Source organism: Corticium candelabrum, chromosome 1 (genome assembly GCF_963422355.1).
Source record: "Corticium candelabrum chromosome 1, ooCorCand1.1, whole genome shotgun sequence".
In the NCBI taxonomy this organism is placed as follows: domain Eukaryota; kingdom Metazoa; phylum Porifera; class Homoscleromorpha; order Homosclerophorida; family Plakinidae; genus Corticium; species Corticium candelabrum.
In genome coordinates, this window is record NC_085085.1 from 15,482,043 (window position 1) to 15,499,276 (window position 17,234).

The 17,234-nt window shown below is 38.3% G+C and overlaps 3 protein-coding genes across 5 annotated transcripts in view; all 3 read left to right on the plus strand.

Annotated features, from left to right (window-relative positions):
* The window catches only part of LOC134184455 (nuclear pore complex protein Nup214-like), an 11,213-nt gene extending 9,594 nt beyond the window's left edge, over nt 1-1,619 (plus strand). Inside the window, exons 28-35 of one of the 3 annotated variants that reach the window (XM_062652161.1) lie at nt 1-58; nt 125-150; nt 209-248; nt 559-666; nt 727-850; nt 903-932; nt 989-1,231; nt 1,298-1,619. The exon at nt 1-58 is cut by the window's left edge and continues 59 nt beyond it. In XM_062652161.1, the coding sequence (XP_062508145.1) occupies nt 1-58; nt 125-150; nt 209-248; nt 559-666; nt 727-850; nt 903-932; nt 989-1,231; nt 1,298-1,328 (660 nt within the window). In that variant the 3' untranslated portion in view covers nt 1,329-1,619. Of the gene's footprint in view, nt 59-118; nt 151-208; nt 249-558; nt 667-726; nt 851-902; nt 933-988; nt 1,232-1,297 lie in introns of all 3 variants that reach the window. The other 2 variants (XM_062652153.1, XM_062652168.1) reach the window with 2 other exon arrangements.
* Nucleotides 1,620-1,683: 64 nt separating this feature from the next.
* On the plus strand, nt 1,684-9,385 carry LOC134184150 (sphingomyelin phosphodiesterase 4-like). The gene is made up of 17 exons (XM_062651768.1): nt 1,684-1,717; nt 1,774-1,860; nt 2,333-2,548; nt 2,619-2,739; nt 3,020-3,084; nt 3,147-3,331; nt 4,965-5,133; nt 5,457-5,531; nt 5,759-5,880; nt 5,940-6,030; nt 6,940-7,037; nt 7,099-7,222; nt 7,305-7,448; nt 7,956-8,219; nt 8,289-8,513; nt 8,809-8,946; nt 9,013-9,385. Exons 1-17 carry the CDS (start codon nt 1,700-1,702, stop codon nt 9,364-9,366), a joined length of 2,496 nt encoding a protein of 831 aa, XP_062507752.1. The 5' UTR covers nt 1,684-1,699; the 3' UTR covers nt 9,367-9,385.
* A 318-nt stretch (nt 9,386-9,703) lies between these two features.
* Nucleotides 9,704-17,197, plus strand: LOC134189049 (probable RNA-binding protein 19). The gene is made up of 27 exons (XM_062657285.1): nt 9,704-9,933; nt 10,192-10,338; nt 10,398-10,457; nt 10,516-10,602; nt 11,081-11,170; nt 11,231-11,362; nt 11,501-11,695; nt 11,758-11,836; nt 11,900-11,971; nt 12,332-12,435; nt 12,487-12,525; nt 12,584-12,790; nt 12,856-12,916; nt 13,342-13,405; nt 13,465-13,561; nt 13,616-13,726; nt 14,679-14,879; nt 15,118-15,192; nt 15,257-15,293; nt 15,354-15,445; nt 15,825-15,891; nt 15,954-16,033; nt 16,107-16,162; nt 16,215-16,331; nt 16,400-16,508; nt 16,564-16,684; nt 16,743-17,197. The coding sequence occupies exons 1-27, from the start codon at nt 9,715-9,717 to the stop codon at nt 16,799-16,801; spliced, it is 2,778 nt and encodes a 925-aa protein (XP_062513269.1). The 5' UTR covers nt 9,704-9,714; the 3' UTR covers nt 16,802-17,197.
* Nucleotides 17,198-17,234: the final 37 nt, after the last annotated feature.

Consider the following 17,234-nt stretch of genomic DNA (forward strand, 5'->3'; position numbering starts at 1 on the left):
AGTAATGTATCAAGCACTCCAGTCAATCCGTTTGCATTGAAGTCTGCTGTCTCAACAAGTAAGTTGACATATTTTTTGCTAATATATTCAATGGTGTGGTTTAACTTAACTCTATCAGCTCCAGCTTATGGCACTGGAATGAATTCTCAAGTAATTTTTTCTGTAGCATTTCCATGTTAATTTGTTGACTTGTGTTTTCATTTTGCAGCTTTTTCAGGGAATTTCAAGTGGAACCACAGGCTTTAGAGGTATATATATATATAATATATATATATATATATATATATATATATATATATATATATATATATATATATATATATACTATCAATTTTTTTATCTCACTGCATTAGTATAGACAGAGGCTTGAACATGAGAAAGTAAAGGGATGGCAAACTAATTACGTCAAATTGTATTTGCAGACCAATTTTTATACTCTGTAGATTTACCTGAATAGAACAAGGAATATAGTCGTGCTTGTGATATTACTACGGCTATGCTATGTTTTGTGAAACAATGTAATTTGATGCACAAGTTAATTGTTCATTGACTGTCTAGGTACCGGTCCTTCTTCTCCACCTGGACCATTTTCTCAGACTGCTTTGCAGCCGAAATTAGAAAGCTCAGGCTTTGGTGTTTCACAAGGACAGGCTATGGGCCAAACTGGTATTTGGAGAAAATCCCGGTACATACATATGTAAACAGGACCAATGTGGCTACTTTTAGGATCAGAATTTGGTGCACCGCCTGTGTTTGGCAGTCGTCCTACATTTGGATCTTTCGGTGGTAACCAGTTTGGTGCAAGTCCACCATTTGGAAACATGAGTGCCAGTACGAATACCCCAGGAAGGTCTGTCATTTACAACACATATTACACAGTAGGTAACATACTTGTTGTTTAGAGTGTTTGGATCAAGCTCAGGATTTAACCAGTATTGATTTATTTGTGTCAATAATGTTTATGCTGGCAATCAATAATCTCTAATAGGTCTGGGTCTAACCTGTTTGGAGAAATAGCCAGCCAAAGCATCCCGGGTCAACAGCAGAGTGGCTTTGGACTGCTGGCTTCAGACAGTTCAGGTCAAAATTTCTCGTTTGGGCAAGGGCAACAGGGTCTTTTTGGAATGGATGCTTCTCAGCTTGGGCAAGGTGGTGGATTTGGTGCTATGTCTGAAAACTTGAGTGGCAGCTTGTTTGGATCTAATCAAGCATATAGTGAGACATCAAATCAGTGAGGCTGTGTTTATATCATTGGCATTTACTAGAACGATTGCATACAGCTTGGTTTTGGTTTTAGAAGGCAAGCGTTTACTGCCAGAAGAAAATAGACTATCAAAAAATGAGGAAATGAGGACAATATTGCGTGTGTAATTGTTTAATTACAGGACAGTTGTAGTCATACTGAGTCACATTACTTTGTTTTGTTAAAGCCCAGATTACAAATTATTGTAGATAATATGCTGTTGTTACTAAACTTATATTGATCATTGTTGATTTCAATCAACCAGTGATTGATATCTGGGATATTATTGTATACTTAATGTTATACGTCTCAGATGGCACTAGGCATGTCATAGCTGTGTCCTCTAGCTAGCGTCTGTTGCTCTCCCAAGAAAATACATGCGCAGTGTGATAGTCTGGTCTCCGAAGGCTGCAGCTAACTCGCGCTAGACCGTTGCAGTGTACATTCAAGCTGTCGATGGGTTCGCCTGTTTTAGTAAGTTTTACTACGACTACTTGCAGGGTTAGCGGAAGCATTGAATTTTTTATTAGACAGACGTCACTCACGCGCTGTCTCGGCCGACTTACACTGCAAGATGCTCAGAAGTGAGAAACGTATTTACAAGACTCTCTGTCAAGGTAATACAAACACTTGCTCATTCTATTAATCAAAGATGGGTCTAAAATGTAAGAGTCGTGTTTTTCTTGTTTTTATTTCCTGTTGTATGATTTTGTTTTAATATTTATGTTTTAATATTAATGTTTTATGTTTTTAATCTTTTATTTTTTAATATTTATGTTGTATGCTTTAATATTTTATTTGTATATTTATATTTTATGTTTTTAATATTTTATGTTTTAGTATTTATGTTTTATGTTTTTAATATTTTATTTGTATATTTATGTTATGTTTTTAATATTTTATTTGTATATTTATATTTTATGTTTCTAATATTTTATTTGCATATTTTAATATTTTTCTGTTCAATATATTTTAGAATTTAATATTTGCATGTTTTAATATTTTTATGTTTTAACATTTTATGTTTTAATATTTTATGTTTCAATATTTTAGTTTAATATTTTTTAATATTTATGTTGTCTCCAACAGGATTTGCATCAAGTGTTTCCACAGCTTTTGGCTAATGTATTTGGCTTTCATGGCTCTATGGATTGGGGATTGAAATCACTGACTCGAGCACAGTATCAGCTTGACTTTGACGCAGTGTTGGCATTTCTCTCTCCCAATGGAACAGCTTTCCAGTTGATCGAAACACTGCAGCGTGATCCGGATGTACTATTTGAATTTCCCGTTTCTTGCCTTCCTGTAAGTTGAGTTGTTATGCAGCGACAAAGGTTGATGTTTGTGCAGTGATTTGACGGTTGCTGTGTTGCAGGCAGCCACGAAGCAACAACTTATGTTTGGCACAGTTCCTTTGTTGTATCAGAAGAAGCTTCAAAGACCACATAACAACTTTGGAAGAGTAGTGGAAAGCAATCAGCCTGTCATTTGGCTTAGTATCAGTCAATTTTTATAGCTATGGGCATGTCTGGCTACTAGACAATCTCTGTGTCTTCTGTTTATTTGTTTGTGTGATCATCTGATCTTTGTTCGTTGCTCTGTGTGTGTGTGTGTGTGTGGGTGTGTGTGTGTGTGTGTGTGTGTGTGTGTGTGTGTGTGTGTGTGTGTGTGTGTGTGTGTGTTGTATGTCATTTGTCATTGCCTGTATATTATCTAAATCACGTGATCGCACGTGTCTTTGAAATCTTGTGCAGCATTGTCTTTGACAGTTGATAGATGCATTTGAGTACTACATGTTTCACTTTGCGTATTGGCTGGTTGTTTGGGCGTCTTCCAAATCTGTATGCACATGTTGGTTTTCTGAGTTTCGCAACAGTTTTCTTTGTATTATTTATATAAACAGGAGCCACCATGGACTGACTTGGGAAATTCTCTTTATTTGGCTATTCTTGATTCCTACTGTAGAGCTTTCTTGCCAACTGAGGGAAATGTCAATGTCAGGTTGACGTCGACTATGTCTTCTCAACTTTCCTCTTTTCCAGTGAGAAGCACACAGTCTCCACTGCCAAGCAGTACCAGACATCATTGGTATGAACATGAACACTATATGAAGATATAATATTTACACTGTCTTATACATGATGCTCAAGTGTAGACTTGTGTAATGCAGTCTTAACTAATGCAGTGAAGTGTTGTATGTTATGTATGGAAGTAACCTGTTGATTGAGAGGTGTTTTTATCAAGTTGTTACATAGAGTTTTAGGACTTTTTTGGTTGATAGTATGGCCAGATTGGAATGTTTTCAACATGCTAACAACAGACAGACAGACCTAGAGCCAGTTATATTTGGTTTATTGTTTGGGTGAATTTGCTAAGAATCTTTAATTTTTAAATAACTAAGACATGTAGGCAGCAGATAGCACACACACACACACACACACACACACACACACACACACACACACACACACACACACACACACACACACACACACACACACACACACACCTTCAACCTTCAACTGCCCATCCACATGGATGATGGCGAAACGCAGAAAGCGTAGGAAAAAGGAAGTCACTATCTGGTAAATACGTCACAAATCTAAATACATTGATGACATTTATGTGTTTTCTTGTCACTCTCTCGTGTGAATAAACGACCGCATCTGTCGCACTTGATTCCGGCCTTTGCTCGTTCCCGGGGATCTAGGCGATTTTGTTCTCTGTTGCAATTGTGTCTTTTTCCGTGTTTGTAACTTAAACAGTCGCTTGCAGGTAGTGCACAGCAGAGGCTGTTGGTCTTGACATCTGCTGGGATCGGCTCTGTCACAAGCCTTCTGACTACTTTGGGCATTTTCTAATTCTACTCTTGAAGTGACGATTGAGTTAATTTTGCTAGCACAGATGTTCTTCCACTTCTGCCTGTCCTGCATAAGCTGGGGCCAGGTGCTTGTTAGGCCAACCACTTTGAGGTCTTTGCAATCCTGTCTTTCCACCTTAGTCTGACCCCATGCGCTGGACGAGTTGATGGTAGCCACGCATGAAGCAGCTGCTTGGGCAGACGATGATCTTCCATACGTTCTAGATGACCAAGCCATCTAAGCCGCTGAGCCATCAAAGAGTCTTCTGCAGTTTCAAGATTGCCAAGCTTGTGCCTGATGTCATTTGATGTGATTTGTTCCAATTGTTGATTATTAAACTTGTCTATACCCAGCATGAAACGGTGACATTGATTTGTAAATGTGACAAGCCTTGTGATATCTGTTCTAGTCACAGCCCAAGAAGATGACCCATACAGTAGAACTGATAAGACAGTTGACTGGAACAGCACATTTTTGTTTCAGATGTTACATGGGGAGACTGAAAGACAGCTTCTTTTAGTGCTCCAAAGCACTTTCCTGCTTGTGCAATTCTTTCTGTTATGTCCAGGTCTAAGCTCAAATCATCCGATACGATAGAACCGAGATACACACACACACACACACACACACACACACACACACACACACACACACACACACACACACACACACACACACACACACACACACACACACACACACACACATTCACATATACATACACACAATAGATATCTAATGTAGAAGACAGGAGAGATAAACATTGGATAGCGGACTAGATGTGTATATATGTATGAAACCCAAGCCACTAACAAACATTTTATGAGTATGTCTTTGATGGTAATAGTATGTTTGTTTAGGTCACCTGAGACTGCTTTGCTATCATGGAATGGTCTCAGTTCTCCATGTGATTACAAACCAGTGCCTGGACTTTTGAAAGCATCTTCTTTGACTTTGTCTACGTCTGGTCTTATCAGCTGTCAAGAGAATTATGCGAATGAGACTTGGTGTTCTGAAACATTTGCACAGGTGACAACCTGATACTTGGGTTGGCACAAAATAGTCTCTCAGTTTGGCTATCTTTGTGTCTGTCGTGCATGTGTTTTTGTCTGTTTGTGTCATTGTCTTTTGTTGGTTTTACTGTGTATTTGTTTGTCTGTTTGTTGATACTTAATTCAGTGTCTTTTCCATGTATAATGAATCCTCTGTAGTGGTGAAAGTTTTCATTTGTATGCTTATCATTACAATGAAAAAGTTAACTATATTGAATTTAATAATGTTTATGCAACCATCGATGCTTTACTTCGTGAGTGTTTGTTTTAGACGTGTTGATTTGTTTGTTGTGTATGCAGATTTTGGTCGAGTTTTGGTTGAACCAAGTGCTACCAGAGCAATCTGTTGGAATCAGCTTTGTGAATGTTGGACAGGTGAGGATGTGTTACTGCAATCTGAAGCTGTGTGTGTATGCATGCATGCACGTGTGTGTGTGTGTGTGTGTGTGTGTGTGTGTGTGTGTGTGTGTGTGTGTGTGTGTGTGCATGCATGTGTGTGTGCATGCATGCATGTGTGTGTGTGTGTGTGTGTGTGTGTGTGTGTGTGTGTGTGTGTGTGTGTGTGTGCTGTTTGATTACTACAACTAATCACTTGTTTATAGACATTGATGCCACCTCAAGAACATGTTCGGCTGGTGCGTGGCTTGATAAAACGTGTACACGGCTTTGCAACAGGAGCAAGCAGAAATCAAGACCAGTCTTTGGTTACTCTACAACTTCGAAGGTTAGATACTTGCAACAGAAATGGCATTATTTAGCACAACTGAGGTTGGGTGCTATTAGAACCATCATTCCAAATGTCTTCCAGAAGAAGACATTGACTTTTCTTCACCACTTGTTTATTCACTGGCCATTAGACTCAACATTTCGAGTGGTATGTGATCACTGTTATCTATTGTAACTGGTGTACCTCAGTAGCGAAGAGCATCTACTAACTTGTATGTAAACCAATTAGACTATACAATAATGTTATTGTATCAATTTATTGTAAGTTTGGAGGTAGCCCAACAACATTTAGAGACCCACATATTTTGTACTCAGGTTGCTATTTGAGATGTGCTGGTAACAACATCTGGTAACAAGTTCAGATAGTTATGCTGCTGGTAACAACATTTGGTAACAACTTCAGATAATTATGCTGCTGGTAACAACATTTGGTAACAACATTTGGTAACAACATTTGGTAACAAGTTCAGATAGTTATGTGCTGTAACAACATCTAGTAACAAGTTCAGATAGTTATGCTGCTGGTAGCAACATCTTGTAACAAGTTCAGATAGGTAGGTGCTGGTAACAACATCTGGTAACAAGTCTAGATAGTTATGCTGCTGTAACAAGTTTTACCAGTCTTCTAAATTGTATAGACGAGAAATTTGTTTAGACTGTACATGTATACACATCTTTCATGGTCAAATGGATGCACCCAAAGAAAATATATTGTCATTAGAAATCGTAGTCGTGACAATTATGATATGACTTGACTTGACTGTTTAGATTAGCCTATTGTATCATTGTAGAACAAGTCACTGTTTTAGACATCTAGAGTATATGTACTAGCATTGGAAATGGCTGTCTAATTGTATGGTCCTGTGCTACTACAGTACTAGTATGTATCAGGGATGTGATGCGTATAGTATGCAGTAGTTTGTTTAGTGTAACATTGACATACTCTGAGGTGAGATTTGATGTTAGAGCTGCCATTCGTGGCTAGAAGCTGTATATTTGGCAAAGAAAATATTATAGTGTAGCAACCACATCCATGCTATAGCAGTCATTTGTATAGGTTTTGGAAACTTGGCTTACATACATTCAACCATGGCGCTATGTTACTAATAATGGTCAACAAAGTCCTAACATGAGACAACCGGACTGGAACCACTGGTCTGCATTAGCAAATATTTGACTGAATGTTAGGCAATATAGTTGTTTACTTTGTGAACAGGAAACCATTTATTCAAGATAACATACAGTTTTACACCATGTTGATGACGGAATTTCTTCAGAGGGCTCTCAAGTTGAATCTGATGGACTTAAGAGATACCGTTTTGATCCAACGTGTTGCCAAGGTCAATAGCATTGTTGTGCATTCACACTGCGCTGTTGTTTTCATGTTGTTTCATGCTATTATTTATTGTAAACTTGCTGTAGGTGTTTTCGGTTCGTGATTTAGTGGCTATTATAGAGGATTGTGATACTGATGCTGTAGTCGAGTCTTCAATCAGCGCTGTGACTGTGTCAGGGTTTCTACCTGCTATAAATTCAGCTACTCAGAGTCAATACAATCATCAGCTGGTGTGTAGCCTAGACTAGCATTGATCGCATGTAGAGTTTATTCAAAGGCTTTTAAAGTGGTTTTACGTGTGGTTTGGTCACTATCAAGTTACTGTGTGTGTGTGTGTGTGTGTGTGTGTGTGTGTGTGTGTGTGTGTGTGTGTGTGTGTGTGTGTGTGTGTGTGTGTGTGTGTGTGTGTGTGTGTGTGTGTGTGTGTGTGTGTGTGTGTGTGTGTCACACACGCACACGCACATACGTGCATGTATTGTTAGTTTCTTGTATGGCATGTCTTTGTTGGTTGGTTGCTTGTCTGTTTGCCTGGTAGCAACCTGCTTGTTTCTACTTCTGTCTTTGCTCAAAAGTGATTTAATTAAATGTTAAAGCTTATGTGAAAGAGCCAAATAGCTAATGGGTTTTCTATGCAACTGTCTGAGTGGCTTTCTATTTTCTGCTTAGTAAGTGTCATGCAGCTGCTTAGTCAAATTAGCCTTCTGCGTAGCTTTCATTAATGTATTGGTTTAATTAAGGTGCAATATCTGATGGGCAACATATCTCAAGCTCTTTATTTGCTGAAGAAGAACACATCCCAACCCGCTGCTTTTCAAACTAATGCCCCTGCTGTCTCATTGAACTCAATAGGTTCAGTTTTCTTGAACGCATTGAAGTCATCTTTGTCTTTATTTATGAATAATTCAAAACCTGAGAGACAGTCTGTTGTCTCAGTGGGTGATAGAGCAAGAACCGTTCAACAACTAGAGTTGGCATTTGATTTTTTTAGACAAGGATTTGAAGTGAGTGATTGTGTGGATAATTTGTAACTTGCTACTTGCTAAAGTAGATTATGGTTGTTGTGTGGGTAGGTTACAGATGTGCTGTTATCACATGCAGGCATCATGTCAGGGCAGCCTTTAAGTAGTATGTCATTGTCAACGTTGGATGAACACATTGGTAGTGCACTGGAATCAAACAGCATCAGTGTTCCTAGTTTTGCAGAACACGGTGCTCTCTCACGTATAGGTAGTCTGGAGCCTGATTATCTGCAAGGGTCAGATAAACAGATACTGTCGTCACTAGGAAGACAACAGGTAAGTATGGAATAGTGCTCTTTACAGTAAGTGAATTGAATTGATGTGGACACACACACACACACACACACACACACACACACACACACACACACACACACACACACACACACACACACACGCACACACACACACACACACACGCACACACACACACACACAAAACTGAAACTATTAAAGTGCATGTAGTGGTTGCCACCGTGTGTGTGTGTGTGTGTGTGTGTGTGTGTGTGTGTGTGTGTGTGTGTGTGTGTGTGTGTGCATTAGTATCGTTGATTGGTATTGGTGTGTTTAGGTTATTCGAGGTATTCGAAAGTGTAACCCTTCAACTGTCAAGCCACGCATAGATCCTTTGCTTATGCCTATTTGTTCTCATGAGAATGCCATCTTAGTTCGCTTATTACATCATGTCTCACAGAAGCTGTACGACAAGGTCAGTGCAATGTAGCTACTTATCAATTTCTGCAGGAGGTCAGCTGTCTGTCTGTCTGTATTTAAGATCGGTCCAACTCTGTTACAATGGCGTGGTAATGGTGGTCCACTCAGCTGGTTGGCGACTGCCATTTTGACAGAACCTGTTTCAGGGTGGAAAGAGATTGATTGTCATCGTGCATCAACACCTGCTCGACAGTCATCTGATAGCCGAGATTTATTGAACATGGAGAAAATACGTAAGATTCGACCTGGGTATGAACCCCGCATTAGTCTGAGATTTCTGGCTTCATACCCAAACATGTTCTGGCTTTTTCTACTGACTGTTGTCTGTTGGTTGTTCAATTTGAGTTGGGGAATGCTTTTCTCTATTACAGTGGCTTTGTTTAGTGTATTTGTTGTGATGAGAAACATACAATAATTAAGGCAATTGAATACTACAGTGCTGAGTGCTACCGTGTTCTCTAGAGTAGCTGATTGTTTGTTGTAGTTGAGAGATTGTCTATTAGTTATTCAGAATTTGCGCTGCTGGTTTAACAGAACTATGATGGCTTGTAGACAAATTTATGTTTTTGAGACAAGATGCAAATGTATTGTAAAAGCAAACATCAAATTGCAATACATTACATATGACTACTATATGCATAACTCGCAATAATGCAAACCCACCCGTGACCCAGTTTTGGTCCGAAGTTCACTCGCCGATTTTCATGCCGCAAAAAGAAGCTGGAATACGAGGCAATAACACATCCGGGAGGTTGACATAGACATGTCTCGCGTGATTGTGAAAAATTTGCCAAAGAAAATCACTGAAGGCAGGCTGCGGGAAATATTTTCGTTTGATGGAGAGATTACGGATATTCGTATGGTAAAGACGCCAGGAGGACAGTTTCGACGGTTTGCGTTTGTTGGCTACAAGACAGAGAAACAAGCAGAGACAGCAGTCAAGTTCTTCAATCAATCATTTATAGATACATCAAAGCTAGAGGTTGTTACACTCAGATGCATGAAGAATGAAAGATTGACACAACGCGTGGGTACAATATTTTATGGAGAGGAAATTAATGTTGGACAAAGTAAAATTTAGACGCCATCACATCTTCTAATAATAAATACAGGGTTGGGAGTACCAGGGTTGAACTAGCAACTGATTGCCGCTGACTGTTGTGAGAGTCATTGTCTGACAATTTAATATAGAAACTTGTTTTTTGCATGCCATCTGACTTTGATTAATTAATTTTCAAAGGTGGAGATAGCTAAAACTTTTGGAGATCCTGATCTGCCTCGGCCTTGGAGCAAATATTCAAGAGGTAGCTCGGCATTTGAGAAACGACAGACAGCAAGAAATGTGGAAGAAAAAGTAGACAAGAAGGAAAACGCACACAAGCATCACGTCAGTGCTGATGTGTGTTTGCTAGTCAATAGATATCTTACCTTGTGTGTGTTGTGAAGAGATTGGATTTACTGAGAGAACAGTCAAAGTCTTATCAGCTTCTGAAGAAACTCTATGAAGTTTGTATAGTCAGTCACTTTCTGTAAGGTATGTTTTTGGTTATCATGTCCATTGCAGGTAGAAGAAGATCCTCAATTTCAAGAATTTCTACAGACATTGAAGCCTAAATCTATCAGAGCAAGATGGGCTGATGATGCAGTTCCGGTCAGTGAGTCTTAAACTATAACTGTATGAACAGCGATCGATTTGATCAACTTATGACTTAAATCAAATCAAGGGCTAATAAAATTTGTACCAGGAATTGACTGACTGACTGTTGTTTGTGCCAACTACGCATATACTCTCATCCATTTTTGTCTATCTGTTAACATTTTATCTCTCAAGTAAACACTTAGCCAATAGTATTTGTATCTTTTTGACAAGGACATTATCATATATTTACATGGACTGTGGTCTCTATTCTTACCTACTTTGCACTAAATTAAAATTAAATTTGAAACGTACCTGTAATTGGGATCCCAAGTGTAGAGCACATCTTGAATCAGTTTATGTTGCCACTCTCAAGGCATATTGTGCATTCAATATTGGACTGCATACTGCAAACTCTTCAAAGTGTACTCATGCAAACAAACGTTTTCATTTGTCTTTATTGATGCATCAAGCAATGCGTGTATTGCTTTAGACAAATTTACATGATGCAGTTGACAGACAGGAGAGACTTAGAGTAAGACCATCATTTGAAACTGTACCGTCAAAAAAACCAGGAGGAGAAGTGAGTTGCTATTGGCTGTTGTGACTGTTGGAGGTATATTGTTATGTTGTGTTGGTGCAGTCTGTTGTGTATACAAGGTCGCACTTGAAGTTTGAAAGTGAATCTGAAGATGAACAAAGTAACACAGAAGAAGATCACGAGAATGATGCGCTGCCAGATGTAAAACAAGACTCAGCAGTTTCTGACATGGAGGTTTGTATGTCTAAGTGCCTGCCTACTTGTCTGCCTGCCTTGCCTCATTTATTCATTATTTGATTGGTTATTTGTCTAATATTTCTCTGATTTTGTTGTTCTTAAAAAGTTTAATAATGGTCACTGTCATCTCCATAGTATCTAAAGTCAAAAGTTGTGAGACTGGAAGATGATGCTAAAACCAATGAAACTGAAGCCGCTCATGACTCTGATCACAGCGATTCTGATAGTAGAGGCAACAATGATTTAGTTGATGATTCAATAGTTGTATCAGACGTCGTCTCCTCGTCATACACACTTAAGATGCGAGGTCTTCCTTTTGGTGCATCTGAGGTAAACATGCATTGATTGTGTGTTGCTTGTCATTCTCCAACAACTTGGTGTTGTAACACTAGAATGATATACATGACTTCTTTGCTCCGATTTCAGTCACAGAGATTCGACTAATAGCAAATCATGAAGGAAAGCCTTCAGGTGCTACTGTCATGAGACAAGTGTAAATCAGAAGTCACAGTTGATTGTTTTTGTTATCTAAAGGACGAGCATTTGTTGACTTTTCATCATATGATGATCTTCAGAAAGCATTGAAACGAGACAAGGACTACATGGGTATGCGTATTTATGTAAATATCACATTTGCAGGACATGTAATTTGTTAGAAGATTATTTGTGTGCCACGTTTTCTCACTCATATGCCATGGCCTCTATTGCTTTTAGTGTTTAGTAGTATGATGCTTGAATGAGAGCAGCGTGTATTGTTTAAGGATATGACATAACTCAAATGCTTATTGAGCAAATTGACATCTTTCAGTGATCCAGAAGTTTTGACTCTTGGTGTTGCTGCTCCTGTTCTGATTTGTGATGTTTGTACTGGTGTGTGTGTGTGTGTGTGTGTGTGTGTGTGTGTGTGTGTGTGTGTGTGTGTGTGCACATGCATGTGTGTGTGCTTGTTATTGTTGTGTATAACAGATGGAAGATATATTGAATTATTTGTTGATGATGGGTCGACTCGTAATCGACCCGAAAGAGCAACAGAACCCGACAACAGGCCTGAACCATCTTGGATAGCTAAGGTGACTTGTACTTATTTATAAAATGTATTAACTTGGCAAAATGCACTGCAGGCAGCAACTCTTCCAGGAGAAGAAGAATCCATTGCAGAGGTTACTTACATGCTTACCCATTGATTTGATTGTGTGTAAATTGGCTCGTCTGTTGTAGTCTGGTCGCTTGTTTATTCGTAATCTGTCATACATGTGCACAGAAGACGATCTTCAGAAGTTGTTCAGTAAATATGGGCTTCTGTCTGAAGTTCTAATGCCTCTTGATCATACAACTAAGAAACCAAAGGGTATAGCTTTTGTAACGTTCTTGATGCCAGAACATGCTGTTGTGGCATTTAATGAGTTGGACAGGCAGATATTTCAGGTTGGTCAGTTGAGGTGCTGAAACAGTAGAACATCAATTCTAAGATATTGATTTACATACCACAGGGTCGTTTAATGCATATTTTGCCAGCAAGAACGCCATTTACAAGGAGTGTTGTACAGAACAGTAAGTGACTACTAGACATATGTGATAGTCTGTAAATAGAAATGTTATGGAATTGAATATTGAAAGGGATGTTAAATTAGTTGGTTAACCAGACAGACAGACAGACAGACAGACAGAACTGATGTACTGAGTAGTTTGCTGTTTTGCTTCGCCTCGTGTACTCAGGTTGCTGTACAAAATAAATGGATTGAGACAGACAGACAGACAGAGAGAAGACAGACAAAAAGACAGACAGACACACACACACACACACACACACACACACACACACACACACACACACACACACACACAAACAAACACATACACGCACATGCACACCAGGTATCAGCAGTTTAGTGCTTCTTGTAAAGCAGCAGACTGATTTTATTGGTGTACACTATACTACTATCCTTCCTATTTAAAGTAGTACAATCAATGTGCAGGTGATGACAATGAGAAGACATTTAAAGACAAGAAAGAAGACAAATTTAAAAGCTCAAGTCAGAGGTTATAAGACACAATCTGCAACTAAATTGTAATTTATGTCAGTTCACTCTATTGTGTAGCTCTTACAATTGGAACACACTATTTCTTGGAGCTAATGCTGTTGCTGAAGCAATAGCAGCAAAATATCAAACTCACAAGAGTACGATTCTTGATCGTGTAATGCAAAGTTCTTCTCTGTTTTGTCATTGTTTAATCTTTGCTGTATGGCAGGAGGTGTCTCAGAGTCTAGCAGTAAGAATGGCATTGGGTGAAACTCAAATTGTTCAAGAAACTAAAAAGTTTCTAGAGGAGCATGGTGTACAACTGAGTCTATTCGATCAGGTGAGGCTACGTATAGTGGTGTTGAGGTATATCACTGGGTAGATCTACTCTAGAGTTCTAGCCATGACCTCCACAATATTTACAATTCAAGGTCATGTTATTGTGTTTGAGTTCTTACTAATTAAGAATTACAGGGAGCTTAGTAAGCCAGTTTGCAGCTTGGTCAGTCGCACAGCCTTAGAGATTACATTTCACAATGTACAGTAATCTTTTATGTTGGATTGTTTGATATCATTGAGTGTGTACGTACACTAAGAGATTTATGAAGCAAGGAATGACTCATTTTTAAGGTGTGCAGTCAGTGAGTGTATGAAATGGGTAGTACAGTCATACATAATGCAGACAGTTTTTGTGTTGATTGTTGCCATTGTGTGATGTTATGTGAGCTCCATCGTGATTTTCTGTGGTTGTACATGTGCATACTGTTGTTTATTATCAGATGCGTGAAACGCTAGAGATAGTAGTGCAGGCTGGTCACGTGATGTACGACCGACCAACTAACTGACTGGCCTGCTAGGCAACGGCGTAACATGTGATCGCTGATTGAGGCAAATACATGATCGGATGTCAGTCTCTTTCTCACACTCTTCTAATTGGCTCTGACTAATTACATTCAAGCTGCAAAGCTATGGCATGGAGAGGGTTAATTTGCACTGTAGTGCTTCTTCATTTTGATATTAATAATTAATAGTTGGACCAACACATGTTCTATTTGTCTGGTTTGTCTTGTGTAGATTAGTATAAATTGGTTGCTTGATTTGATTGACTGGCAATAGTACAGTTTATTACCTTGCAATAGATGAAAATTCATAGTAAATTACTGTTGTACATGGAAGTGTCACATGTTTAACTAGCACAAAGATGTCTTAAATTTATTGATGTGCAGCATAGTTTGGTGATTTCAGATATTTACAACAGATTGTATCATATTGTTGTTTGTTGTTTACATTAGATGGTAAAAGAGCGTAGCAAGACAGTAATTTTAGTGAAGAATCTTCCATTCAGCACATGTGAGACAGAACTTCGAGACACCTTTTCAAAATATGGGGATTTGGGGCGAGTTGTGTTACCACCAGCTGGCATTACAGCTTTAGTAGAGTTTCTAGAGGCAAGCGAAGCAAGGAAGGCGTTTACAACATTAGCGTACACAAAGGTAGGAATGCAACTTAATATTGTAAACTCACTATGTTTTATTGTAAAGACTGAATTACAAAATTAAAGTTCCATTTTGACTAGTGTGATTGAGATTGACATATTACGATTGTCCCATATGATCAAGTTACAAAATTTATTGCAAGGAACACATTTTCTTTAGAATGAAATGTGTTTGAAAATAGTGGATTTACAGTAGTGATATTAACAACTGTGAAAGATGTATTTGTTGATTTCAGTTTAAGGACATTCCTCTCTATTTGGAATGGGCACCTTTACAGTCTTTTTCAACTTCTTATCAGCAAGTGAACAACGTCAGATTGCTAATTCAAGTTCTTATCATGTCGTGTATTATTTATTGTGTTGTGTGTTATGCAGCATATGGAGGATCAAGCCGCTGAATTGTCTGATAGTGGTATGCATATATGGCAACTTTATGGAAGTAGGTGACTCTTTAGTTGGCATTATGTTATAGATGATGAGAATAATGCAGTGGAAGGTGGCCATCAATGCACTCTGTTTGTTAAGAACATAAATTTTAATACAACAGACGACAAACTAAAAGAGGTATTATACAGATTATGATGCATATCAGCCTACCTTAGTTTAGTGTCACTGTATGGCATTCTAAATTGGGTTGTTCTTGATACGGTACAATTTTTGCTACTGTCATTACTTACCGTAACTGATTTTTAGAAAAAGTTCTGCATTAATGTTTTCTATATCTTTTGCTCAAATTCTTTAATACATCGTTTTTGTTCTGAACTGAAGTGTACATGTACAGGAAATACAGTGCCATGTGACATTGTTAGATAAGATATCCTCTGATGTTTGGTGGTTGGTTGATTGTGTACTAATAATGGCATGAAGACTAACAGAGTTTTTTGTCAACTTCAGAGCAGCTTTGGTGTAAGAAAATACCGTTTTTGTTTCTTCAATATTGCAGGTGTTTTCAAAGTTTGGTTCTCTCAGGTCAGCTGTAATTGCCAAGAAACAGGATGTTCGGAAGCCTGGTATGTTCTTGAGAGTGAACCTCTTGGGTCATTTATATATTATTTGTTTTACTTGATTTTAGGGCAGTTTTTGTCTATGGGCTATGGCTTTGTAGAATTTAAAACAGAAAAGAGTGCCAAAGAGGCCTTGAAAAAACTGCAGGTGTGTATGTATGTCATTGTATTACTAGCTAATTGACAATTGAATCTTGTCATTTAATTGCTTCTAATTGTAGGGTTGTTTTGTTGATGGGCACAGTCTTGAGTTAAAATTTTCTCATCGTACATCAAAGTGAGGTGTCCCTTATTTAGAGATGTGGTAAGTTAGTAAGACTGTCATTTAGAGCACTGGAAGGAGTGTCTTCTAAGAAGTCTAGAAAAAGGAAGAAAACTTCTGCAAAACTTCTTGTACGGAATGTTCCTTTTGAAGCAACAATCAAGGAGCTTCGACAGATATTAGGGTAAGTGTGTACAATAATACAATAGACAATTTACTGCACAACTCTGTGGCCAATATTTGTCATTACAGTTCATTTGGAGAGATTAAAACTCTTCGGTTACCAAGGAAAGCGGGTGGATCACGTAGTGGCCATCGTGGCTTTGCATTTGTTGAATATTTATCAAAAGAAGAAGCAAAAGTAGATGTAGTTTCTTTCTTGCTGTCTGTGAGTTATTGATCAAGAATTGTTGCAGAGGGCAATGAAATCGTTGGCAGTCAGCACTCATTTGTATGGTCGTCGTCTTGTTTTGGAGTTTGCTGATGAGGACGATACTGTTGATTCACTAAGAAAAAAGACTGCAGAACATTTCCATGGTACATTGCTCAGTCATGCTCATTTCTACAATTTCTAATTCACTTTGTTTGGGTGCAGGCACTGCAGAAAAGAAACCAAAGCTTTTTGGGGGTGCAGACCATACTAAAGATGACTAATGTTGACAATGTGTTATAAGCAAGCTACACTTATGTCATTTATTATGATGACTAAACAACAAATTACTTCTATGAAGTGCAATTCCGATTTAATTATAGAATTGAAGTAAAAAGAACATCTGTATGGAGAGATAGTGATTAATTCTTGCAGGAAACTGCACTGTATGCAGTTATGAATTGTTTCACCTAGATGAACTAAACAATCTAGGTGATGAAGTCAAACATTAATTAAGAAATAGTCCAGTTGTGTTTATCATTTCTCTAGTATCTGTGAGCTGCTTAGTAGCTTGCACTGTGTAATTTTAACTTACAGGCAATGGTCACATGCAGAACAAGTGATTTTCTATATTGACAGCTGCACCTGATTCTGATTCAATACTGTACAGAAGTATAGGAATTTAATTAATACAGTGGTAATTTAGTATTGCACTGG

What these genes read in the sequence shown, in the direction of transcription:
- LOC134184150 (XM_062651768.1), top strand. An exon ending in GTCAATACAATCATCAGCTG is followed by an intron (nt 7,449 to 7,955) that starts GTGTGTAGCCTA and finishes GGTTTAATTAAG; the next exon opens with GTGCAATATCTGATGGGCAA. An exon ending in CACAGAAGCTGTACGACAAG is followed by an intron (nt 8,947 to 9,012) that starts GTCAGTGCAATG and finishes TCTGTATTTAAG; the next exon opens with ATCGGTCCAACTCTGTTACA.
- LOC134189049 (XM_062657285.1), top strand. Translation starts at nt 9,715, where the DNA reads ATGTCTCGCGTGATTGTGAAAAATTTGCCAAAGAAAATCACTGAAGGC. An exon ending in TCATGAAGGAAAGCCTTCAG is followed by an intron (nt 11,837 to 11,899) that starts GTGCTACTGTCA and finishes TGTTATCTAAAG; the next exon opens with GACGAGCATTTGTTGACTTT. An exon ending in TGGACAGGCAGATATTTCAG is followed by an intron (nt 12,791 to 12,855) that starts GTTGGTCAGTTG and finishes TACATACCACAG; the next exon opens with GGTCGTTTAATGCATATTTT.